We start from the raw sequence: 21,917 nt of genomic DNA, 5'->3' as shown, positions 1-21,917 counted from the left end.
ACATGGGGCGGGGGGGGGGATGATGACACATGGGGGGGGGGCTGGGGCCAGTGATGGGGATATGGGGGGGGGAGGGGATGTGGGGGGGGGGGGACATTGCAGGGGGACATGGGGCTAGGACACGGAGGGGGGAGTAGGGTCAGGGCTGACCCACCCCCCCCAGGCTGCTGGGGTGGCCCCCCCAGGGCCGGGGGGGTCCCCAGGCGCCCACCCAGTGGCTGCAGCTGCCTTGGCACGGTGACACGCGGTGACACGCGGTGACGGCCGCCTTGGCACGGCACGGGCTGACATCAGGCCGCGGTGTGCGCCAGCCCAGCTGCGAGGGGCCCGGCCGGGCCACGTGCACGTCCGACACGGCCAGGCCGCTCCGCTGGGCCGGGCTGGGCCGCCATGCGCCGTGCCAGGCCATGCTGCCATGTGCCACGCCGCCATGCGCCGCACCGTGCCATGATACGCTGTGTCATGCTCCACCATGTCATGCTGTGCCACGCCACGCCACGCTGCATCATGCCATGCCACGATACGCCACGCCATGCTGTGCCATGCTGCACCGTGCCATGCCGTGCCATGCTGCACCGTGCCATGCCGTGCCATGCTGCACCGTGCCATGCCGTGCCATGCCGTGCCATGCTGCACCGTGCCATGCTGCACCGTGCCATGCCATGCCATGCTGTGCCATACTGCACCGTGCCATGCCGTGCCATACTGCACCGTGCCATGCCGTGCCCATGCCGTGCCATGCTGCACCGTGCCATGCCACACCATGCCGTGCCATGCTGCACCGTGCCATGCCGTGCCATGCCGTGCCATACTGCACCGTGCCATGCTGCGCCATGCCGTGCCATGCTGCGCCATGCCGTGCCATGCTGCACCGTGCCATGCTGCGCCATGCCGTGCCATACTGCACCGTGACATGCCGTGCCATACTGCACCGTGCCATGCCGTGCCATGCCGTGCCATACTGCACCGTGCCATGCCATGCCATGCTGTGCCATACTGCACCGTGCCATGCTGTGCCATACTGCACCGTGCCATGCCACGCCATGCCGTGCCATGCTGCGCCATGCTGTGCCATACTGCACCATGCCATGCCATGCCATGCCATGCCACGCCATGCCATGCCATGCTGCACCGTGCCATGCCGTGCCATACTGCACCGTGCCATGCTGCGCCATGCCGTGCCATACTGCACCGTGCCATGCTGCACCGTGCCATGCCACACCATGCCGTGCCATACTGCACCGTGCCATGCCATGCCATGCCATGCCATGCTGCACCATGCCATGCCATGCCGTGCCATACTGCACCATGCCATGCCGCACCGTGCCATGCTGCACCGTGCCATGCCATGCTGTGCCATACTGCACCGTGCCATGCCACACCATGCCATGCCATACTGCACCGTGCCATGCCATGCCATGCCATGCCATGCTGCACCGTGCCATGCCATGCTGTGCCATACTGCACCGTGCCATGCCACACCATGCCATGCCATACTGCACCGTGCCATGCCATGCCATGCCGTGCCATGCTGCACCGTGCCATGCTGCGCCATGCTGTGCCATGCCGTGCTGTGCCATACTGCACCGTGCCATGCCGCACCATGCCGTGCCATGCTGTGCCATGCCGTGCTGTGCCATACTGCACCGTGCCATGCCGCACCATGCCGTGCTATGCTGTGCCATGCCATACTGCACCGTGCCACACTGCACCGTGCCATGCCGCACCATGCCGTGCCATACTGCACCATGCCATGCCATGCCATGCCGTGCCATGCTGCACCATGCCATGCTGCGCCATGCCGTGCCACGCCATGCCATGCCGTGCCATGCTGCACCGTGCCATGCCACACCATGCCATGCCATACTGCACCGTGCCATGCTGCGCCATGCCGTGCCATACTGCACCGTGCCATGCTGCACCGTGCCACGCCACACCATGCCATGCCATACTGCACCGTGCCGTGCCATGCCATACTGCACCGTGCCATGCCGCACCATGCCGTCCCATACTGCACCATGCCATGCCATGCCATGCCGTGCCATGCTGCACCGTGCCATGCCATGCCATGCCGTGCCATACTGCACTGTGCCATGCTACACCATTCTGCACCATGCCATGCCATGCCGTGCCATACTGCACCGTGCCATGCCGTGCCATGCCGTGCCATACTGCACTGTGCCATGCTACACCATTCTGCACCATGCCACGCCATGCTGTGCCATACTGCACCGTGCCATGCTGCGCCATGCCGTGCCATGCCGTGCTGTGCCATACTGCACCGTGCAATGCCACACCATTCTGCACCATGCCATGCCATGCCGTGCCATACTGCACCGTGCCACGCCATGCCATGCCATACTGCACCGTGCCATGCTGTGCCATGCCGTGCCATGCCGTGCTGTGCCATACTGCACCGTGCAATGCCACACCATTCTGCATCATGCCATGCCATGCCGTGCCATACTGCACCGTGCCATGCTGCGCCATGCCATGCCATACCGTGCAGTGCCATGCCATGCCGTGCCATACTGCACCGTGCCACGCCGTGCTGTGCCATACTGCACCGTGCCATGCTGCGCCATGCCGTGCCATGCCGTGCTGTGTCATACTGCACCGTGCCATGCCACACCATTCTGCACCATGCCATGCCATGCTGTGCCATACTGCACCGTGCCATGCTGCGCCATGCCATGCCATACCGTGCAGTGCCATGCCATGCTGTGCCATACTGCACCGTGCCACGCCACGCCGTGCCGTGCCATACTGCACTGTGCCATGCCACACCATTCTGCACCACGCCATGCCATGCCGTGCCATACTGCACTGTGCCACGCCATGCTGTGCCATGCCGCACCATGCTATGCCATGCCGTGCCACGCTGCACCATGCCGTGCCAGAGGGCACCAGCCCCTGTCCCCGTGTCCCCTCCTGTCCCTGCCGGGCTGTGCCCAGCCTTGTAGCCCCTGGGGGATGGGGGGGGGGGGCTGCATTCTGGCCCCCCGCTTGGGCCCTTTGCTGATGCCCCATGGGCACGGGGCCACGCATGGGGACATGGGGACTTGGGGACACGCACCAGGGCACAGGGATATGCATGGGGACATGGGGACATTCAAAGTGACACAGCACATGTACCAGGGCCCGGGGACACGCACAAGGACATGCACAGGGCGGTGCATGAGGAACATGGGGACACGCACCAGGGCTTGGGGACACGGGGACATTCAAAGTGACATGGGCACACGCACCAGGGCACAGGGACACAAATGGGGACACGGGGTCACACACGGGGCGGCACATGAGGAACATGGGGACACACACCGGGACACGGGACACGCATCAGGGCACAGGGATATGCATGGGGACATGGGGACATGCAAAGTGACACGGGGTCACGCACAGGCCGGCGCATGAACATGGGGACATGCACCAGGATGCAGGGACACGCACGGGGACCTGGGGACACGCAGCAGGACACGGGGCCGTGCACGTGCGCGCCGGGGGCCCGTGCGGGTTCATGTGTGTTTGCACACCGGGCGCTGCTGCGGCACCGTCACCCCCCCGCGCCACGTGCGAGGGCTGGGCGGGTTGTGCAACACTCGCCAGTGGTGGCCGGGTCCCCGGGGGGGGGACGGCGGGGGGGGGACAGGGGGTGCCCACCCTCCCCCCTCCTCGCCGCTGGCGGCCCTGGGCACCCCCAGCTTGGGGGGACGACGAGCACCCCCACGTGCAGGGTGGGCACCGGGGCCTGGGGATGTGCACGAGGGCACAGGGACGGGCACGGGGACACGCACAGGGCCACACACGGGGGCACTGGGACGGGCACAGGGACATGGCCCAGGGCACAGGGACGTGCATGGGGACATGCATAAGTGCACGGGGACATGCACTAGTGCACAGGGCCACGCACAAGGGCACGGGGGACATGCACGGGGCCATGCACGGGGGCACGGGGACATGCACGGGGGCACAGGGACATGCACGGGGCCATGCACAGGGGCACAGGGACATGCACGGGGGCACAGGGACATGCACGGGGACACAGGGACATGCACGGGGGCACAGGGACATGCACGGGGACACAGGGACATGCACAGGGCCACGCACAAGGGCATGGGGACATGCACGGGGGCACAGGGACATGCACGGGGCCATGCACGGGGACACAGGGACATGCACGGGGACATGCACGGGGGCACAGGGACATGCACGGGGGCACAGGGACATGCACGGGGACATGCACAGGGGCACAGGGACATGCACGGGGCCATGCACAGGGGCACAGGGACACGCACGGGGGCACAGGGACATGCACGGGGCCATGCACAAGAGCACAGGGACATGCATGGGGACACAGGGACATGCACGGGGGCACGAACAAGGGCACAGGGACATGCACAGGGACATGCATGGGGGCACAGGGACACACATGGGGCCACGCACGAGGGCATGGGGACATGCACGGGGGCACGGAGACATGCACGGGGGCACAGGGCCGTGCATGGGGCCATCCATGAGGGCACGGGGCCGTGCATGGTGCCACGCACAAGGGCACAGGGCCATGCACGGGGACACAGGGACATGCACGGGGACATGCACGGGGACACAGGGACATGCACGGGGACATGCACAAGAGCACAGGGACATGCACGGGGACATGGGGACATGCACAGGGACACAGGGACATGCACGGGGCCATGCACAGGGGCACAGGGACATGCACGGGGACATGGGGACATGCACGGGGCCATGCACAAGAGCACAGGGACATGCACGGGGCCATGCACAGGGGCACAGGGACATGCACAGGGACACAGGGACATGCACAGGGACACAGGGCCATGCACGGGGCCATGCACAAGAGCACAGGGACATGCACGGGGACATGGGGACATGCACGGGGACACAGGGACATGCACGGGGACATGCACGGGGGCACAGGGCCATGCACAGGGCCATGCACAGGGGCACAGGGACATGCACGGGGACACAGGGACATGCACGGGGGCACAGGGCCATGCACGGGGGACATGGGGACATGCACGGGGGCACAGGGACATGCACGGGGCCATGCACAAGAACACAGGGCCATGCACGGGGACATGGGGACATGCACAGGGACACAGGGACATGCACGGGGCCATGCACAAGAGCACAGGGACATGCATGGGGGCACAGGGACATGCACGGGGACACAGGGACATGCACAGGGACATGCACAAGAGCACAGGGACGTGCACGGGGACATGGGGCCATGCACGGGGCCACAGGGACATGCACGGGGCCACACACGGGGCACAGGGCCACACACGGGGCCATGCGCGAGGGCACAGGGCCACGCGCGAGGGCACGGTGCACCAGGACATGCCCCAAGGCTCCGGGACACACGGGCCGTCACACCCGAGGCCACGAGGCCACACGGCGGCTGGTGGCGGCGCCAGGGCGGGGCGCGGGGTGAGCAGGGGCCACGGGCGGCTTGTGCAACGGTGGCAGGTAAATAGCAGCGGGCGCCCGAGGCCACCGGGCAGAGCGGTGCCAGCGTCGTCGCCGCCGCCATGGAGCTGAGCGTCACCGTCACCTTCCTGCTGCTCCTCGGCCTCCTCCTCTTCCTCGCCCAGCGGCGCGGGCAGGGGGCTCGGTTGCCCCCCGGCCCCCCGGCGTTGCCCATCTTGGGCAACCTCCTGCAGATCTCCCCGTCCCGCACCCTCCAGTCCCTGCTGAAGGTAAGGGGTGGGGGTGGGGGTGGGGGGACCCCTCCGTCGTGTCCCCCCCCCCCCGTCACCCCCCCCGGTGCCTCCCCCCCTCCCCCGCAGCTGAGCCAGACCTACGGCCCCGTCTTCACGGTGTACCTGGGCTCGCGGCGCGTGGTGGTGCTGAGCGAGCGCGCGGCGGTGCGGGAGGCGCTGGTGGAGAACGCCGAAGCCTTCGCCGGCCGCGGGCGCATGCCCACCGTGGAGACCACCTTCCGCGGGCACGGTGAGGGGGCGCGGGCACAAGGCGCCCATGGGTGCTGAGGGGTGGGTGCTCGGCACGGCGCACCCATGGGTGCTTGGGATGGCGCCGGGGTGGGTGCCCAGCCCCCTGCCCCGATGGGTGCCCAGCCCCCTGCCCCAATGGGTGCCCAGCCCCTTACCCCGATGGGTGCCCACCCCCTGCCCCAATGGGTGCCCACCCCCTTACCCCAATGGGTGCCCAGCCCCTTACCCCGATGGGTGCCCAGCCCCCTGCCCCGATGGGTGCCCAGCCCCCTGCCCTATGGGTGCCCACCCCCCTGCCCCGATGGGTGCCCAACCCCCTGCCCCGATGGGTGCCCAACCCCTTACCCCGATGGGTGCCCACCCCCTTACCCCGATGGGTGCCCAGCCCCCTGCCCCGATGGGTGCCCAGCCCCCTGCCCCAATGGGTGCCCCCCTGCCCCGATGGGTGCCCAGCCCCTTACCCCGATGGGTGCCCAGCCCCCTGCCCCGATGGGTGCCCAGCCCCTTACCCCGATGGGTGCCCAGCCCCCTGCCCCGATGGGTGCCCAGCCCCCTGCCCTATGGGTGCCCACCCCCCTGCCCCGATGGGTGCCCAACCCCCTGCCCCGATGGGTGCCCAACCCCTTACCCCGATGGGTGCCCACCCCCTTACCCCGATGGGTGCCCAGCCCCCTGCCCCGATGGGTGCCCAGCCCCCTGCCCCAATGGGTGCCCCCCTGCCCCGATGGGTGCCCAGCCCCTTACCCCGATGGGTGCCCAGCCCCCTGCCCCGATGGGTGCCCAGCCCCTTACCCCGATGGGTGCCCACCCCCCTGCCCCAATGGGTGCCCACCCCCTTACCCCGATGGGTGCCCAGCCCCCTGCCCCGATGGGTGCCCACCCCCTTACCCCGATGGGTGCCCAACCCCCTGCCCCGATGGGTGCCCACCCCCTTACCCCGATGGGTGCCCAACCCCCTGCCCCGATGGGTGCCCACCCCCTTACCCCAATGGGTGCCCACCCCCTTACCCCGATGGGTGCCCAGCCCCCTGCCCTATGGGTGCCCACCCCCTTACCCCGATGGGTGCCCAGCCCCCTGCCCTATGGGTGCCCACCCCCTTACCCCGATGGGTGCCCAGCCCCTTACCCCGATGGGTGCCCAACCCCCTTACCCCAATGGGTGCCCACCCCCTTACCCCAATGGGTGCCCAGCCCCTTACCCCGATGGGTGCCCACCCCCCTGCCCCGATGGGTGCCCACCCCCCTTACCCCGATGGGTGCCCACCCCCTTACCCCGATGGGTGCCCAGCCCCCTGCCCTATGGGTGCCCACCCCCTTACCCCGATGGGTGCCCAGCCCCTTACCCCAATGGGTGCCCAACCCCCTTACCCCAATGGGTGCCCACCCCCTTACCCCGATGGGTGCCCACCCCCCTGCCCCGATGGGTGCCCAGCCCCCTTACCCCGATGGGTGCCCACCCCCTTACCCCAATGGGTGCCCAGCCCCTTACCCCGATGGGTGCCCACCCCCCTGCCCCGATGGGTGCCCAGCCCCCTGCCCCAATGGGTGCCCACCCCCCTTACCCCGATGGGTGCCCACCCCCTTACCCCGATGGGTGCCCAGCCCCCTGCCCCGATGGGTGCCCAGCCCCCTGCCCCGATGGGTGCCCAACCCCCTGCCCTATGGGTGCCCACCCCCTTACCCCAATGGGTGCCCACCCCCTTACCCCGATGGGTGCCCAACCCCCTGCCCCGATGGGTGCCCACCCCCTTACCCCCCAACCCCCTGCCCCCGATGGGTGCCCACCCCCTTACCCCGATGGGTGCCCAGCCCCCTGCCCCGATGGGTGCCCAACACCTTACCCCGATGGGTGCCCAACCCCCTGCCCCGATGGGTGCCCAACCCCTTACCCCGATGGGTGCCCACCCCCCTTACCCCGATGGGTGCCCAGCCCCCTGCCCCGATGGGTGCCCAGCCCCCTGCCCTATGGGTGCCCCCCCTGCCCCGATGGGTGCCCAGCCCCTTACCCCGATGGGTGCCCACCCCCCTGCCCCAATGGGTGCCCACCCCCTTACCCCGATGGGTGCCCAGCCCCCTGCCCCGATGGGTGCCCACCCCCTTACCCCGATGGGTGCCCACCCCCCCTGCCCCGATGGGTGCCCACCCCCTTACCCCAATGGGTGCCCACCCCCTTACCCCGATGGGTGCCCAGCCCCCCTGCCCCGATGGTGTGCCCAGCCCCCTGCCCCAATGGTGCCCCCCCTGCCCCGATGGGTGCCCAGCCCCATTACCCCGATGGGTGCCCAGCCCCTTACCCCCAATGGGTGCCCAACCCCCTTACCCCAATGGGTGCCCACCCCCTTACCCCAATGGGTGCCCAGCCCCTTACCCCGAAGGGTGCCCACCCCCCTGCCCCGATGGGTGCCCAGCCCCCTGCCCCAATGGGTGCCCACCCCCCTTACCCCGATGGGTGCCCACCCCCTTACCCCGATGGGTGCCCAGCCCCCCTGCCCCGATGGGTGCCCAGCCCCCTGCCCCGATGGGTGCCCAACCCCCTGCCCTATGGGTGCCCACCCCCTTACCCCAATGGGTGCCCACCCCCTTACCCCGATGGGTGCCCAACCCCCTGCCCCGATGGGTGCCCACCCCCTTACCCCCGATGGGTGCCCAGCCCCCTGCCCCGATGGGTGCCCAACACCTTACCCCGATGGGTGCCCAACCCCCTGCCCCGATGGGTGCCCAACCCCTTACCCCGATGGGTGCCCACCCCCTTACCCCGATGGGTAGCCCAGACCCCCTGCCCCGATGGGTGCCCAGCCCCCTGCCCCAATGGGTGCCCCCCTGCCCCGATGGGTGCCCAGCCCCTTACCCCGATGGGTGCCCACCCCCCTGCCCCAATGGGTGCCCACCCCCTTACCCCGATGGGTGCCCAGCCCCCCTGCCCCGATGGGTGCCCACCCCCTTACCCCGATGGGTGCCCAACCCCCTGCCCCGATGGGTGCCCACCCCCTTACCCCGATGGGTGCCCACACCCCCTGCCCCGATGGGTGCCCACCCCCTTTACCCCAATGGGTGCCCACCCCCTTACCCCGATGGGTGCCCAGCCCCCTGCCCTATGGGTGCCCACCCCCTTACCCCGATGGGTGCCCAGCCCCTTACCCCGATGGGTGCCCAACCCCCTTACCCCAATGGGTGCCCACCCCCTTACCCCGATGGGTGCCCAGCCCCTTACCCCGATGGGTGCCCACCCCCCTGCCCCGATGGGTGCCCAGCCCCTTACCCCGATGGGTGCCCACCCCCCTGCCCCCGATGGTGCCCACCCCCCTTACCCCGATGGGTGCCCACCCCCTTACCCCGATGGGTGCCCAGCCCCCTGCCCTATGGGTGCCCACCCCCTTACCCCGATGGGTGCCCAGCCCCTTACCCCAATGGGTGCCCAACCCCCTTACCCCAATGGGTGCCCACCCCCTTACCCCGATGGGTGCCCAGCCCCTTACCCCGATGGGTGCCCACCCCCCTGCCCCGATGGGTGCCCAGCCCCCTGCCCCAATGGGTGCCCACCCCCCTTACCCCGATGGGTGCCCACCCCCTTACCCCGATGGGTGCCCACCCCCTTACCCGATGGGTGCCCAGCCCCCTGCCCCGATGGGTGCCCAACCCCCTGCCCTATGGGTGCCCACCCCCTTACCCCAATGGGTGCCCACCCCCTTACCCCGATGGGTGCCCAACCCCCTGCCCCGATGGGTGCCCACCCCCCTTACCCCGATGGGTGCCCACCCCCTTACCCCGATGGGTGCCCAGCCCCCTGCCCTGATGGGTGCCCACCCCCTTACCCCGATGGGTGTCCCCCTGCGATGGGTGCCCCCCTGCCCCGATGGGTGCCCTGTCCCATGGGGTTCCCCCCCACTCCCCCAGCCAGCGCCCCCACCCCTCAGGGTGCCCATGCCCCCCTCCCCCCCCCAGGGGTGGTCTTCGCCAACGGCGAGCGCTGGCGGCAGCTGCGCCGCTTCTCCCTCTCGGTGCTGCGGGATTTCGGGATGGGCCGCAAAAGCATCGAGGGCCGCATCCAGGAGGAGGCTCAGTTCCTGCTGCAGGAGCTGCGCGGCAAGCAAGGTGCCAGGATGGGTGCTGGGGGGGCGGCTTTAATATCCCCCCCCCCACACACACATCCTCGGGCCACCCATGGGTGGCTGAGCCCCGCGCCCCCCAGGGCAGCCCTTCGACCCCACGTACCCGCTGAGCTGCGCCGTCTCCAACGTCATCTGCTCCATCGTCTTCGGGGACCGCTTCGACTACGAGGACGCGGAGTTCCTGGAGCTGCTGCAGATGATGAACGAGAGTTTTCGGGAGATCAGCACCCCTTGGGCGCAGGTGGGGGGTGGGGGGGGTGGGGGTGGGTCCCCCCCGCACCCTGCTTCTACTCCCAGCTCTACGGGAGGGGCCAGACACCCCTGGCTTTGCGGGGGGGGTTGTCACAAAAAAGGGGGTGCCAGGGACACCAGTGTTCCCCAAGATCCCCCCGACCCAGTCCCCCCCAGTCCTGGTTTGGGATCCCCCCCAGTCCGTCCCTCCACGTTTTGGGGTCCCCCAGTCCCAGTCCAGCTCCCCCAGTCCTGTTCAGGGGTCACCCTGGTCCATCTCTCCCTGCTTTGGGGTCCCCCCGGTCATCCCTCCCCGTTTTGGGGTCCCCCAGTCCCAGTCCAGCCCCCCCAGTTCCAGTTTGGGGTCCCCCCCAGTCCATCCCTCCCCGTTTTGGGGTCTCCCAGTCCCAGTCCAACTCCCCCAGTCCTGGTTCAGGGTCCCCCCAGTCCATCCCTCCCTGTTTTGGGGTCCCCCCAGTCCCAGTCCAGGCCTCCCAGTTCCAGTTCAGGGTCCCCCCCAGGTCCATCCCTCCCCATTTTGGGGTCTCCCAGTCCCAGTCCAGCTCCCCCAGTCCTGGTTCAGGGTCCCCCCAGTCCATCCCTCCCTGTTTGGGGTCCCCCAGTCCCAGTCCAGCCCCCCCCCCCAGTTCCAGTTCGAGGTCCCCCCAGTCCATGCCCTCCGTTTGGGGTCCCCAGTCCAAGTCCAGCTCCCCCAGTCCCGGTTCAGGGTCCCCCCCAGTCCATCCCTCCCTGTTTGGGGTCCCCCAGTCCCAGTCCAGCCCCCCAGTTCCAGTTCGAGGTCCCCCCAGTCATCCCTCCCTGTTTGGGGTCCCCCAGTCCCAGTCCAGCCCCCCCAGTTCCAGTTTGGGGTCCCCCCCAGTCCATCCCTCCCTGTTTGGGGTCCCCCAGTCCCAGTCCAGCCCCCCCAGTTCCAGTTTGGGGTCCCCCCAGTCCATCCCTCCCTGTTTGGGGTCCCCCAGTCCCCAGTCCAGCCCCCCCCCCAGTTCCAGTTCGAGGTCCCCCCAGTCCATCCCTCCCCGTTTTGGGTCCCCCCAGTCCCAGTCCAGCCCCCCCAGTTCCAGTTTGGGGTCCCCCCCAGTCCATCCCTCCCCGTTTTGGGGTCCCCCCAGTCCCAGTCCAACTCCCCCAGTCCTGGTTCAGGGTCCCCCCCAGTCCATCCCTCCCCGTTTTGGGGTCCCCCAGTCCCAGTCCAGCCCCCCCAGTTCCAGTTTGGGGTCCCCCCCAGTCCATCCCTCCCTGTTTGGGGTCCCCCAGTCCAGTCCAGCCCCCCCAGTCCCTGTTTTGGTGTCCCCCCCCGCTCCCAGTCCCCCAGTGGTCCCACTTTGGGGTCCCCATCCTGCTCCCCCCCCCCCCCCAGTCCCACTCCCCCCCCCCCCCCCCTTGACCCCCCCGCCCCCCCCCCCCCCCCCCGCGTGCAGCTGTACGACATGGCCGAGACCCTCCTGCGGCACGTGCCGGGCCCCCACGCGCGGATCCCGCGGCTGCTGGGCAGGATGCGGCGCTTCATCGCGCGGCGGGTGCGGAGCAACGCGGAGACGCTGGAGCCCGAGCGGCCGCGGGACTTCATCGACCGGTTCCTGCTGCAGATGGAGAAGGTGATCCCCGGCACCCCCGGGTGATCCCCGGCACCCTGGGGTGATCCCCGGCGCCCTGGGGTGATCCCCGGCACCCTGGGGGTGATGTCCTGGGCGTCCTGGGGTGATCCCCGGCGCCCTGGGGTGATGGTCCTGGGGCGTCCTGGGGTGATCCCCGGCACCCCGGGGGTGATGGTCCTGGGCGTCCTGGGGTGATCCCCGGCACCCTGGGGTGATCCCCGGCACCCTGGGGTGATGGTCCTGGGCGGCCCTGGGGTGATCCCCGGCACCCTGGGGTGATCCCCGGCACCCTGGGGTGATGGTCCCTGGGGCGCCCTGGGGTGATCCCCGGCACCCTGGGGTGATCCCCGGCACCCCGGGGTGATGATCCTGAGCATCCTGGAGTTACCCCCGGCGCCCTGGGGTGCTGGTCCTGGGCACTCTGGGGTGATCCTCTGCGCCCCGGGGTGATCGCCTGCACCCCGGGGTGATCCCCTGTGCCCCGGGGTGATCCCCTGCACCCTGGGGTGATGGTCCTGGGCGCCCCGGGGTGATCCCCGGCACCCCGGGTGATCCCCGGCAACCTGGGGTGATGGTCCTGGGCGCCCTGGGGTGATCCCCGGCACCCTGGGGTGATGGTCCTGGGCGCCCTGGGGTGATCCCCTGCGCCCCGGGGTGATGGTCCTCGGCACCCTGGGGTGACCCCCTGCTTCCCAGGGTGATCCCCTGCGCCCCGGGGTGCTGGTCCTGGGCGTCCTGGGGTGATCCCCGGCACCCTGGGTGATCCCCGGCACCCCAGGGTGATGATCCTGGGCGTCCTGGGGTGATCCCCGGCACCCTGGGTGATCCCCGGCACCCTGGGGTGATGGTCCTGGGCGCCCTGGGGTGATCCCCGGCCCCTGGGTGATCCCCGGCACCCTGGGGTGATGGTCCTGGGCGCCCTGGGGTGATCCCCGGCACCCTGGGGTGATCCCCCGGCACCCCGGGGTGATGATCCTGAGCATCCTGGAGTTACCCCCGGCGCCCTGGGGTGCTGGTCCTGGGCACTCTGGGGTGATCCTCTGCCGCCCCGGGGTGATCGCCTGCACCCCGGGGTGATCCCCTGTGCCCCGGGGTGATCCCCGGCACCCCGGGGTGATGATCCTGGGCACCCTGGGGTGATCCCCGGCACCCTGGGGCGATCCCCGGCACCCCGGGGTGATGATCCTGGGCACCCTGGGGTGATCCCCGGCACCCTGCGGTGATCCCCGGCACCCTGGGGTGATGGTCCTGGGCGCCCTGGGGTGATCCCCGGCACCCTGGGTGATCCCCGGCACCCCTGGGGTGATGGTCCTGGGCGCCCTGGGGTGATCCCCGTGCACCCTGGGTGATCCCCGGCGCCCTGGGGTGATGGTCCTGGGCGCCCTGGGGTGATCCCCGGCACCCTGGGTGATCCCCGGCGCCCTGGGGTGATGGTCCTGGGCGCCCTGGGGTGATCCCCGGCCACCCTGGGTGATCCCCGGCACCCTGGGGTGATGGTCCTGGGCGCCCTGGGTGATCCCCGGCACCCTGGGGCGATCCCCGGCACCCCGGGGTGATGATCCTGGGCACCCTGGGGTGATCCCCGGCACCCTGGGGTGATCCCCGGCACCCTGGGGTGATGGTCCTGGGCGCCCTGGGGTGATCCCCGGCACCCTGGGTGATCCCCGGCGCCCTGGGGTGATGGTCCTGGGCGCCCTGGGGTGATCCCCGGCACCCTGGGGTGATCCCCGGCACCCCGGGGTGATGATCCTGAGCATCCTGGAGTTACCCCCAGCGCCCTGGGGTGCTGGTCCCTGGGCACTCTGGGGTGATCCTCTGCGCCCCGGGGTGATCGCCTGCACCCCGGGGTGATCCCCTGTGCCCCGGGGTGATCCCCGGCACCCTGGGGTGATGTCCTGGGTGCCCTGGGGTGATCCCCGGCACCCTGGGTGATCCCCGGCACCCTGGGGTGATGGTCCTGGGCGCCCTGGGGTGATCCCCGGCACCCTGGGGTGATGTCCTGGGCCGCCCTGGGGTGATCCCCGGCACCCTGGGGTGATGTCCTGCGCCCCGGGGTGCTGGTCCTGGGCACCCTGGGGTGATCCCCGGCACCCTGGGTGATCCCCGGCACCCCAGGGTGGTGATCCTGGGCGTCCTGGGGTGATCCCCGGCACCCTGGGTGATCCCCGGCACCCTGGGGTGATGTCCTGGGCGCCCTGGGGTGATCCCCTGCGTCCCGGGGTGCTGGCCCTGGGCGCCCTGGGGTGATCCCCTGCACCCCGGGGTGATCCCCTGCGCCCTGGGTTGCTGGTCCTGGGGTCCCTGGAGTGATCCCCTGCACCTGGGGTGATCCCCAGCACCCAGGGGTGATGGTCCTGGGCACCCTGGGGTGATCCCCTGCGCCCCAGGGTGATCCCCTGCACCCTGGGTGATCCCCGGGCACCCTAGGGTAATCCCCTGCACCCTGGGGTGCTGTTCCTGGGCGCCCCAGAATGATCCCCTGCACCCTGGGGTGATCCCAGGCACCCAGCTCCCCTGGGAACCCTGAGGTGATCCCATGCACCCAGCACCCTTGCACACCCTGGGGTGATCTACACACCCAGGGGTGATCCCCTGCACCCTGGGGTGATCCAGTGCACCCCAGCACCCTTGCGCACCCTGGGGTGATCCTGGGCACCCTTGGGTGATCCCATGCACCCAGCTCACTTGGGCACCCAGAGGTGATCCTGTGCACCCAGGGGTGATCCTGTGCACCCAGCCCCCTTGCACAATCCCGTGCACCCAGGAGTGATCCCGTGCACCCAGCACTCCTGCACACCCAGGGGTGATCCCGTGCACCCTGGGGTGATCCCGTGCACCCAGCACTCCTGCACACCCAGGGGTGATCCCGTGCACCCTGGGGTGATCCCGTGCACCCAGCACCCTTGTGCGCCTGGGGGTGATCCCACACACCCAGGTGTGATCCCATGTACCCAGCTCACTTGAGCACCCAGGGGTGATCCCGTGCACCCAGGGGTGATCCTGTGCACCTGGGGGTGATCCCCTGCACCCAGCACCCTTGTGCACCTGGGGGTGATCCCACACACCCAGGTGTGATCCCATATACCCAGCTCACTTGGGCACCCAGGGGTGATCCCGTGCACCTGGGGGTGATCCCCTGCACCCAGCACCCTTGTGTGCCCAGCACCCTTGTGCGCCCGGGGGTGATCCTGTGCACCCTGGGGGTCGATCCTGTGCGCCCGGGGGTGATCCTGTGCGCCCGGGGGTGATCCCGTGCACCTGGGGGTGATCCCCTGCACCCAGCACCCTTGTGCGCCCAGCACCCTTGTGCGCCCGGGGGTGATCCTGTGCACCCAGGGGTGATCCCGTGCACCCAGGGGTGATCCCGTGCACCTGGGGGTGATCCCCTGCACCCAGCACCCTTGTGCGCCCAGCACCCTTGTGCGCCCAGGGGTGATCCCGTGCACCTGGGGGTGATCCCCTGCACCCAGCACCCTTTTGTGCCCAGCACCCTTGTGCGCCCGGGGGTGATCCTGTGCGCCCAGGGGTGATCCCGTGCACCCTGGGGTGATCCTGTGCACCTGGGGGTGATCCCCTGCACCCAGCACCCTTGTGCGCCCAGCACCCTTGTGCGCCCGGGGGTGATCCTGTGTGCCCGGGGTTGATCCTGTGCACCCTGGGGTGATCCTGTGCACCTGGGGGTGATCCCCTGCACCCAGCACCCTTGTGCGCCCAGCACCCTTGTGCGCCCAGGGGTGATCCTGTGCGCCCGGGGGTGATCCCGTGCACCCGGGGGTGATCCCGTGCGCCCGGGGGTGATCCTGTGCACCCAGGGGTGATCCCCTGCACCCAGCACCCTTGTGCGCCCAGCACCCTTGTGCGCCCGGGGGTGATCCTGTGTGCCCGGGGTTGATCCTGTGCACCCGGGGGTGATCCTGTGCACCTGGGGGTGATCCCCTGCACCCAGCACCCTTGTGCGCCCAGCACCCTTGTGCGCCCGGGGGTGATCCCGTGCGCCCGGGGGTGATCCCGTGCACCCGGGGGTGATCCCCGTGCACCTGGGGGTGATCCCCTGCACCCAGCACCCTTGTGCGCCCAGCACCCTTGTGCGCCCGGGGGTGATCCTGTGTGCCCGGGGGTGATCCCGTGCACCTGGGGGTGATCCCGTGCACCCAGCACCCTTGTGTGCCCAGCACCCTTGTGTGCCCAGGGGTGATCCTGTGCGCCCAGGGGTGATCCCGTGCGCCCGGGGGTGATCCTGTGCACCCGGGGGTGATCCCGTGCACCTGGGGGTGATCCCCTGCACCCAGCACCCTTGTGCGCCCAGCACCCTTGTGCGCCCGGGGTGATCCCGTGCGCCCGGGGTTGATCCTGTGCACCCTGGGGTGATCCCGTGCGCCCGGGGGTGATCCTGTGCGCCCGGGGGTGATCCCGTGCACCTGGGGTGATCCCCTGCACCAGCACCCTTGTGCGCCCAGCACCCTTGTGCGCCCGGGGGTGATCCCGTGCGCCCGGGGTTGATCCTGTGCACCCAGGGGTGATCCCGTGCACCTGGGGGTGATCCCCTGCACCCAGCACCCTTGTGCGCCCAGCACCCTTGTGCGCCCGGGGGTGATCCTGTGTGCCCGGGGTTGATCCTGTGCACCCGGGGGTGATCCCGTGCACCTGGGGGTGATCCCCTGCACCCAGCACCCTTGTGCGCCCAGCACCCTTGTGCGCCCGGGGGTGATCCCGTGCGCCCGGGGGTGATCCCGTGCACCTGGGGGTGATCCCCTGCACCCAGCACCCTTGTGCGCCCAGCACCCTTGTGCGCCCGGGGGTGATCCTGTGTGCCCGGGGGTGATCCCGTGCACCTGGGGGTGATCCCCTGCACCCAGCACCCTTGTGTGCCCAGCACCCTTGTGTGCCCAGGGGTGATCCTGTGCGCCCAGGGGTGATCCCGTGCGCCCGGGGGTGATCCTGTGCACCCGGGGGTGATCCCGTGCACCTGGGGGTGATCCCCTGCACCCAGCACCCTTGTGCGCCCAGCACCCTTGTGCGCCCGGGGGTGATCCCGTGCGCCCGGGGTTGATCCTGTGCACCCCTGGGGTGATCCCGTGCGCCCGGGGGTGATCCTGTGCGCCCGGGGGTGATCCCGTGCACCTGGGGGTGATCCCCTGCACCCAGCACCCTTGTGCGCCCAGCACCCTTGTGCGCCCGGGGGTGATCCCGTGCGCCCAGGGGTGATCCCGTGCACCCTGGGGTGATCCCGTGCCCCCTCTGCCCGCCCCCCCAGGAGAAGGACAACCCCTCCTCGGAGTTCAACCTGGAGAACCTGGAGCTCAGCACCCTCAACCTCTTCTTCGCCGGGACCGAGACCGTCAGCTCCACCCTGCGCTACGGCTTCCTCCTGCTGATGAAGCACCCCGAGGTGCAAGGTAAGTGGGGTGCCCACCCCGCCGCGGGGGGACCCCCCCCAGCCCCCCCAGCCCCCCCCCCCCAGCCCTCAGCGGGACCCCCCATCCCGGCTGGGGCTGCAGAGAAGGTCTACGAGGAGATCGAGCGGGTGATCGGCTGCGATCGGGCCCCCGCCATCGAGGACCGCAGCCACATGCCCTACACGGACGCGGTGATCACGAGATCCAGCGGTGCAGCGACCTCATCCCCATGAACGTGCCCCACCGCGTCACCCGCGACACCCTCTTCCGCGGCTACCTCATCCCCAAGGTGCCCGTGGGGGGCGGGGGGCGCGGGGGGCCCACGCGCTGCCTTGTGCACGTGGCCTTGTGCACATCACCCTGCGCACGCTGCGCCGTGCACGCTCCCTTGTGCACGCTCCCTTGTGCCACACTGCGCCGTGCACGCTCCCTTGTGCACGCTCCCTTGTGCACGCTCCCTTGTGCACACTGCGCCGTGCACGCTCCTTGTGCATGCTCCCTTGTGCACACTGCCTTGTGCACGCTCCCTTGTGCACACTGCACCGTGCACGCTCCCTTGTGCATGCTCCCTTGTGCATGCTCCCTTGTGCATGCTGCCTTGTGCATGCTGCCTTGTGCACACTGCACCGTGCACGCTCCCTTGTGCATGCTCCCTTGTGCATGCTGCCTTGTGCACACTGCCCTGTGCACGCTCCCTTGTGCACGCTCCCTTGCGCACACTGCCTGTGCACGCTGCCTTGTGCACACTGCTGCCCTGCACACGCTGCACCGTGCACGCTCCCTTGTGCACGCTCCCTTGTGCACACTGCACCATGCATGCTCCCTTGTGCATGCTCCCTTGTGCACACTCCCTTGTGCACACTGCCACCGTGCACGCTCCCTTGTGCACACTGCACCGTGCACGCTCCCTTGTGCATGCTCCCTTGTGCACGCTCCCTTGTGCACACTGCACCGTGCACGCTCCCTTGTGCATGCTCCCTTGTGCACACTGCCTTGTGCATGCTCCCTTGTGCACACTGCACCGTGCACGCTCCCTTGTGCATGCTCCCTTGTGCATGCTGCCTTGTGCACACTGCCCTGTGCACGCTCCCTTGTGCATGCTCCCTTGTGCACGCTCCCTTGTGCACACTGCCTTGTGCACGCTCCCTTGTGCATGCTCCCTTGTGCACGCTCCCTTGTGCACACTGCACCGTGCACGCTCCCTTGTGCATGCTCCCTTGTGCACGCTCCCTTGTGCACACTGCACCGTGTTGTGCACCACTGCACCGTGCACGCTCCCTTGTGCATGCTCCCTTGTGCATGCTGCCTTGTGCACACTGCCTTGTGCACGCTCCCTTGTGCACACTGCACCGTGCACGCTCCCTTGTGCACACTGCACCGTGCATGCTCCCTTGTGCATGCTCCCTTGTGCATGCTGCCTTGTGCACACTGCCTTGTGCACGCTCCCTTGTGCACACTGCACCGTGCACGCTCCCTTGTGCATGCTCCCTTGTGCATGCTGCCTTGTGCACACTGCCCTGTGCACGCTCCCTTGTGCACACTGCCCTGTGCATGCTCCCTTGTGCACACTGCACCATGCACGTTCCCTTGTGCATGCTGCCCTGTGCACGCTGCCTTGTGCACACTGCTGCCCTGCACACGCTGCACCGTGCATGCTCCCTTGTGCATGCTCCCTTGTGCACACTGCACCGTGCATGCTCCCTTGTGCATGCTCCCTTGTGCACACTGCACCGTGCACGCTCCCTTGTGCATGCTGCCTTGTGCACGCTGCCTTGTGCACGCTGCCCGCCCAGCACACGCTGCACCGTGCATGCTCCCTTGTGCATGCTCCCTTGTGCACACTCCCTTGTGCACACTGCACCATGCACGCTCCCTTGTGCACGCTCCCTTGTGCACGCTGCCTTGTGCACACTGCCTTGTGCACGCTGCCGCCCAGCACACGCTGCACCGTGCACGCTCAGTTGTGCATGTGGCCCTGTGCGTGTGGACCCGTGCACACTGCCACCCTGTGCACACTGCCTTGTGCACGTTCCCTTGCGCACACTGCCCTGTGCACGCTCCCTTGTGCACACTGCACCATGCATGTTCCCTTGTGCATGCTGCCCTGTGCATGTGGCTTTGTGCATGCTCTCTTGTGCACACTGCCCTGTGCACGCTGCCGCCCTGCACGTGCTGCACCATGCACGCTCCCTAGTGCACACGGCCCTGTGCACACTGCCCTGTGCATGTGACCTTGTGCAAACTGCCACCCTGTGCACGCTGCCTTGTGCACGCTGTGACCCTGTGCACGCTGCCCCCCTGCACGCTCCCTTGTGCGCGTGGCCCGGTGCACGCTGTTTTGTGCACGTGGCCTTGTGCACGCTGCCGCCCTGTGCACGCTGCCTTGAGCACACCGCCCTGCACACGCTGCCCTGCGCACACTCCCTTGTGCACGCTCCCTCGTGCACGCTGCCCTGTGCCTGTGGCCTTGTGCACGCTTTCTTGTGCACGCCGCCCTGTGCACACTCCCTTGTGCACGCTCCCTCGTGCACGCTGCCCTGTGCCTGTGGCCTTGTGCACACTCTTGTGCACGCTGCCCTGCGCACACTGCCCCATGCACGCTCCCTCGTGCACGCTGCCCTGTGCCTGTGGCCTTGTGCACACTCTTGTGCACGCTGCCCTGCGCACACTCCCTTGTGCACGCTCCCTTGTGCATGCTGCCCTGTGCCTGTGGCCTTGTGCACACTCTTGTGCACGCCGCCCTGTGCACACTCCCTTGTGCACGCTCCCTCGTGCACGCTGCCCTGTGCCTGTGGCCTTGTGCACACTCTTGTGCACGCTGCCCTGCGCACACTGCCCCATGCACGCTCCCTCGTGCACGCTGCCCTGTGCCTGTGGCCTTGTGCACACTCTTGTGCACGCTGCCCTGCGCACACTCCCTTGTGCACGCTCCCTTGTGCATGCTGCCCTGTGCCTGTGGCCTTGTGCACACTCTTGTGCACGCCGCCCTGTGCACACTCCCTTGTGCACGCTCCCTCGTGCACGCTGCCCTGTGCCTGTGGCCTTGTGCACACTCTTGTGCACGCTGCCCTGCGCACACTCACTTGTGCACGCTCCCTCGTGCACGCTGCCCTGTGCCTGTGGCCTTGTGCACACTCTTGTGCACGCTGCCCTGCGCACACTCCCTTGTGCACGCTCCCTCGTGCACGCTGCCCTGTGCCTGTGGCCTTGTGCACACTCTTGTGCACGCTGCCCTGTGCCTGTGGCCTTGTGCACGCTTTCTTGTGCACGCCCACCCTGTGCACACTCCCTTGTGCACGCTCCCTCGTGCACGCTGCCCTGTGCCTGTGGCCTTGTGCACGCTTTCTTGTGCACGCCGCCCTGCGCACACTCCCTTGTGCACGCTCTCTTGTGCACGCTGCCCTGTGCCTGTGGCCTTGTGCACACTCTTGTGCACGCTGCCCTGTGCACACTCCCTTGTGCACGCTCCCTCGTGCACGCTGCCCTGTGCCTGTGGCCTTGTGCACACTCTTGTGCACGCTGCCCTGTGCCTGTGGCCTTGTGCACGCTTTCTTGTGCACCGCCGCCCTGCGCACACTCCCTTGTGCACGCTCTCTTGTGCACGCTGCCCTGCGCACACTCCCTTGCGCACGCTCCCTCGTGCACGCTGCCGTACACGTGCTTCCTTGTGCACACTCCCTTGTGCACCAGGGACACGAGGGACACTCGTGCAAGGCGCCCCGCGCAGGCTGCTGACTCCCCCGCCCCCCAGGGCACCGACGTGTACCCCCTGCTCAGCCCCATCCTGCACGACCCCAGCGCCTACAAGCACCCCGACACCTTTGACCCCCGGAATTTTCTGGATGCCCACGGCTGCTTCCAGCGGAACGAGGCCTTCGTCCCCTTCTCCTCAGGTACCCGGGGGGTGGCTGGGGGGGTCCCGAGGGTCCCCCCGCCGTGCTGACCCCCCCCCCCCCCCCCCCGTGCCTGCAGGGAAGCGGGTGTGCCTGGGAGAGGCGCTGGCCAGGATGGAGCTGTTCCTCTTCCTCAGCACCATCCTGCAGAGCCTCCGCCTGCAGCCGCTGGTGCCGCCGGCGCAGCTGCCCCACGGCCCCCATGGAGAGCGGCTTCGCCAACGTGCCCCCCCGCTACCAGCTGCGCATGCTGCCCCCGCTGACCCCCACGGAGCCCCCGGCACCCACGGAGCCCCCCGGCACCCACGGAGCCCCCCCGGCACCTACAGAGCCCCCCACCCCCCCACAGAGCCCCCGGCACCCACAGACCCCCCCCGGCACCCACAGAGCCCCCCACCCCCCCACAGACCCCCCCCGGCACCCACAGAGCCCCCCCAGCACCTACAGAGCCCCCACCCCCCCACAGAGCCCCCCCGGCACCAACAAAGCCCCCCCAGCACCCCCAGAGCCCCCCACCCACCCACAGACCCCCCCTGGCACCCACAGACCCCCCCGGCACGCACAGAGCCCCCCCAGCACCCACAGAGCCCCCCCACCCCCCCCACAGACCCCCCCGGCACCCACAGAGCCCCCCCAGCACCTACAGAGCCCCCACCCCCCCACAGACCCCCCCAGCACCCACAGAGCCCCCCCG

General features: G+C 69.3%; 1 protein-coding gene across 1 annotated transcript; it reads left to right on the top strand.

Annotated features, from left to right (window-relative positions):
- Nucleotides 1-5,432: 5,432 nt before the first annotated feature.
- Nucleotides 5,433-21,503, top strand: LOC129735077 (cytochrome P450 2G1-like; the record flags this gene model as incomplete). The annotated part of the gene is given in 11 exon segments (XM_055700444.1): nt 5,433-5,723; nt 5,814-5,976; nt 9,921-10,070; nt 10,168-10,328; nt 11,758-11,934; nt 17,189-17,330; nt 17,433-17,525; nt 17,528-17,619; nt 21,082-21,223; nt 21,303-21,403; nt 21,405-21,503. Coding segments are annotated over 11 exon segments (1,488 nt in total), but the record flags the coding sequence as incomplete, so codon positions are not given.
- Between the last annotated feature and the right edge of the window lie 414 nt (nt 21,504-21,917).

The sequence above is a fragment of the Falco cherrug genome, unplaced genomic scaffold (genome assembly GCF_023634085.1).
Source record: "Falco cherrug isolate bFalChe1 unplaced genomic scaffold, bFalChe1.pri scaffold_279, whole genome shotgun sequence".
In the NCBI taxonomy this organism is placed as follows: Eukaryota; Metazoa; Chordata; class Aves; order Falconiformes; family Falconidae; genus Falco; species Falco cherrug.
Note: the sequence above shows the minus strand (reverse complement) of the source record. Positions and strands in the feature narration are given on the sequence as shown.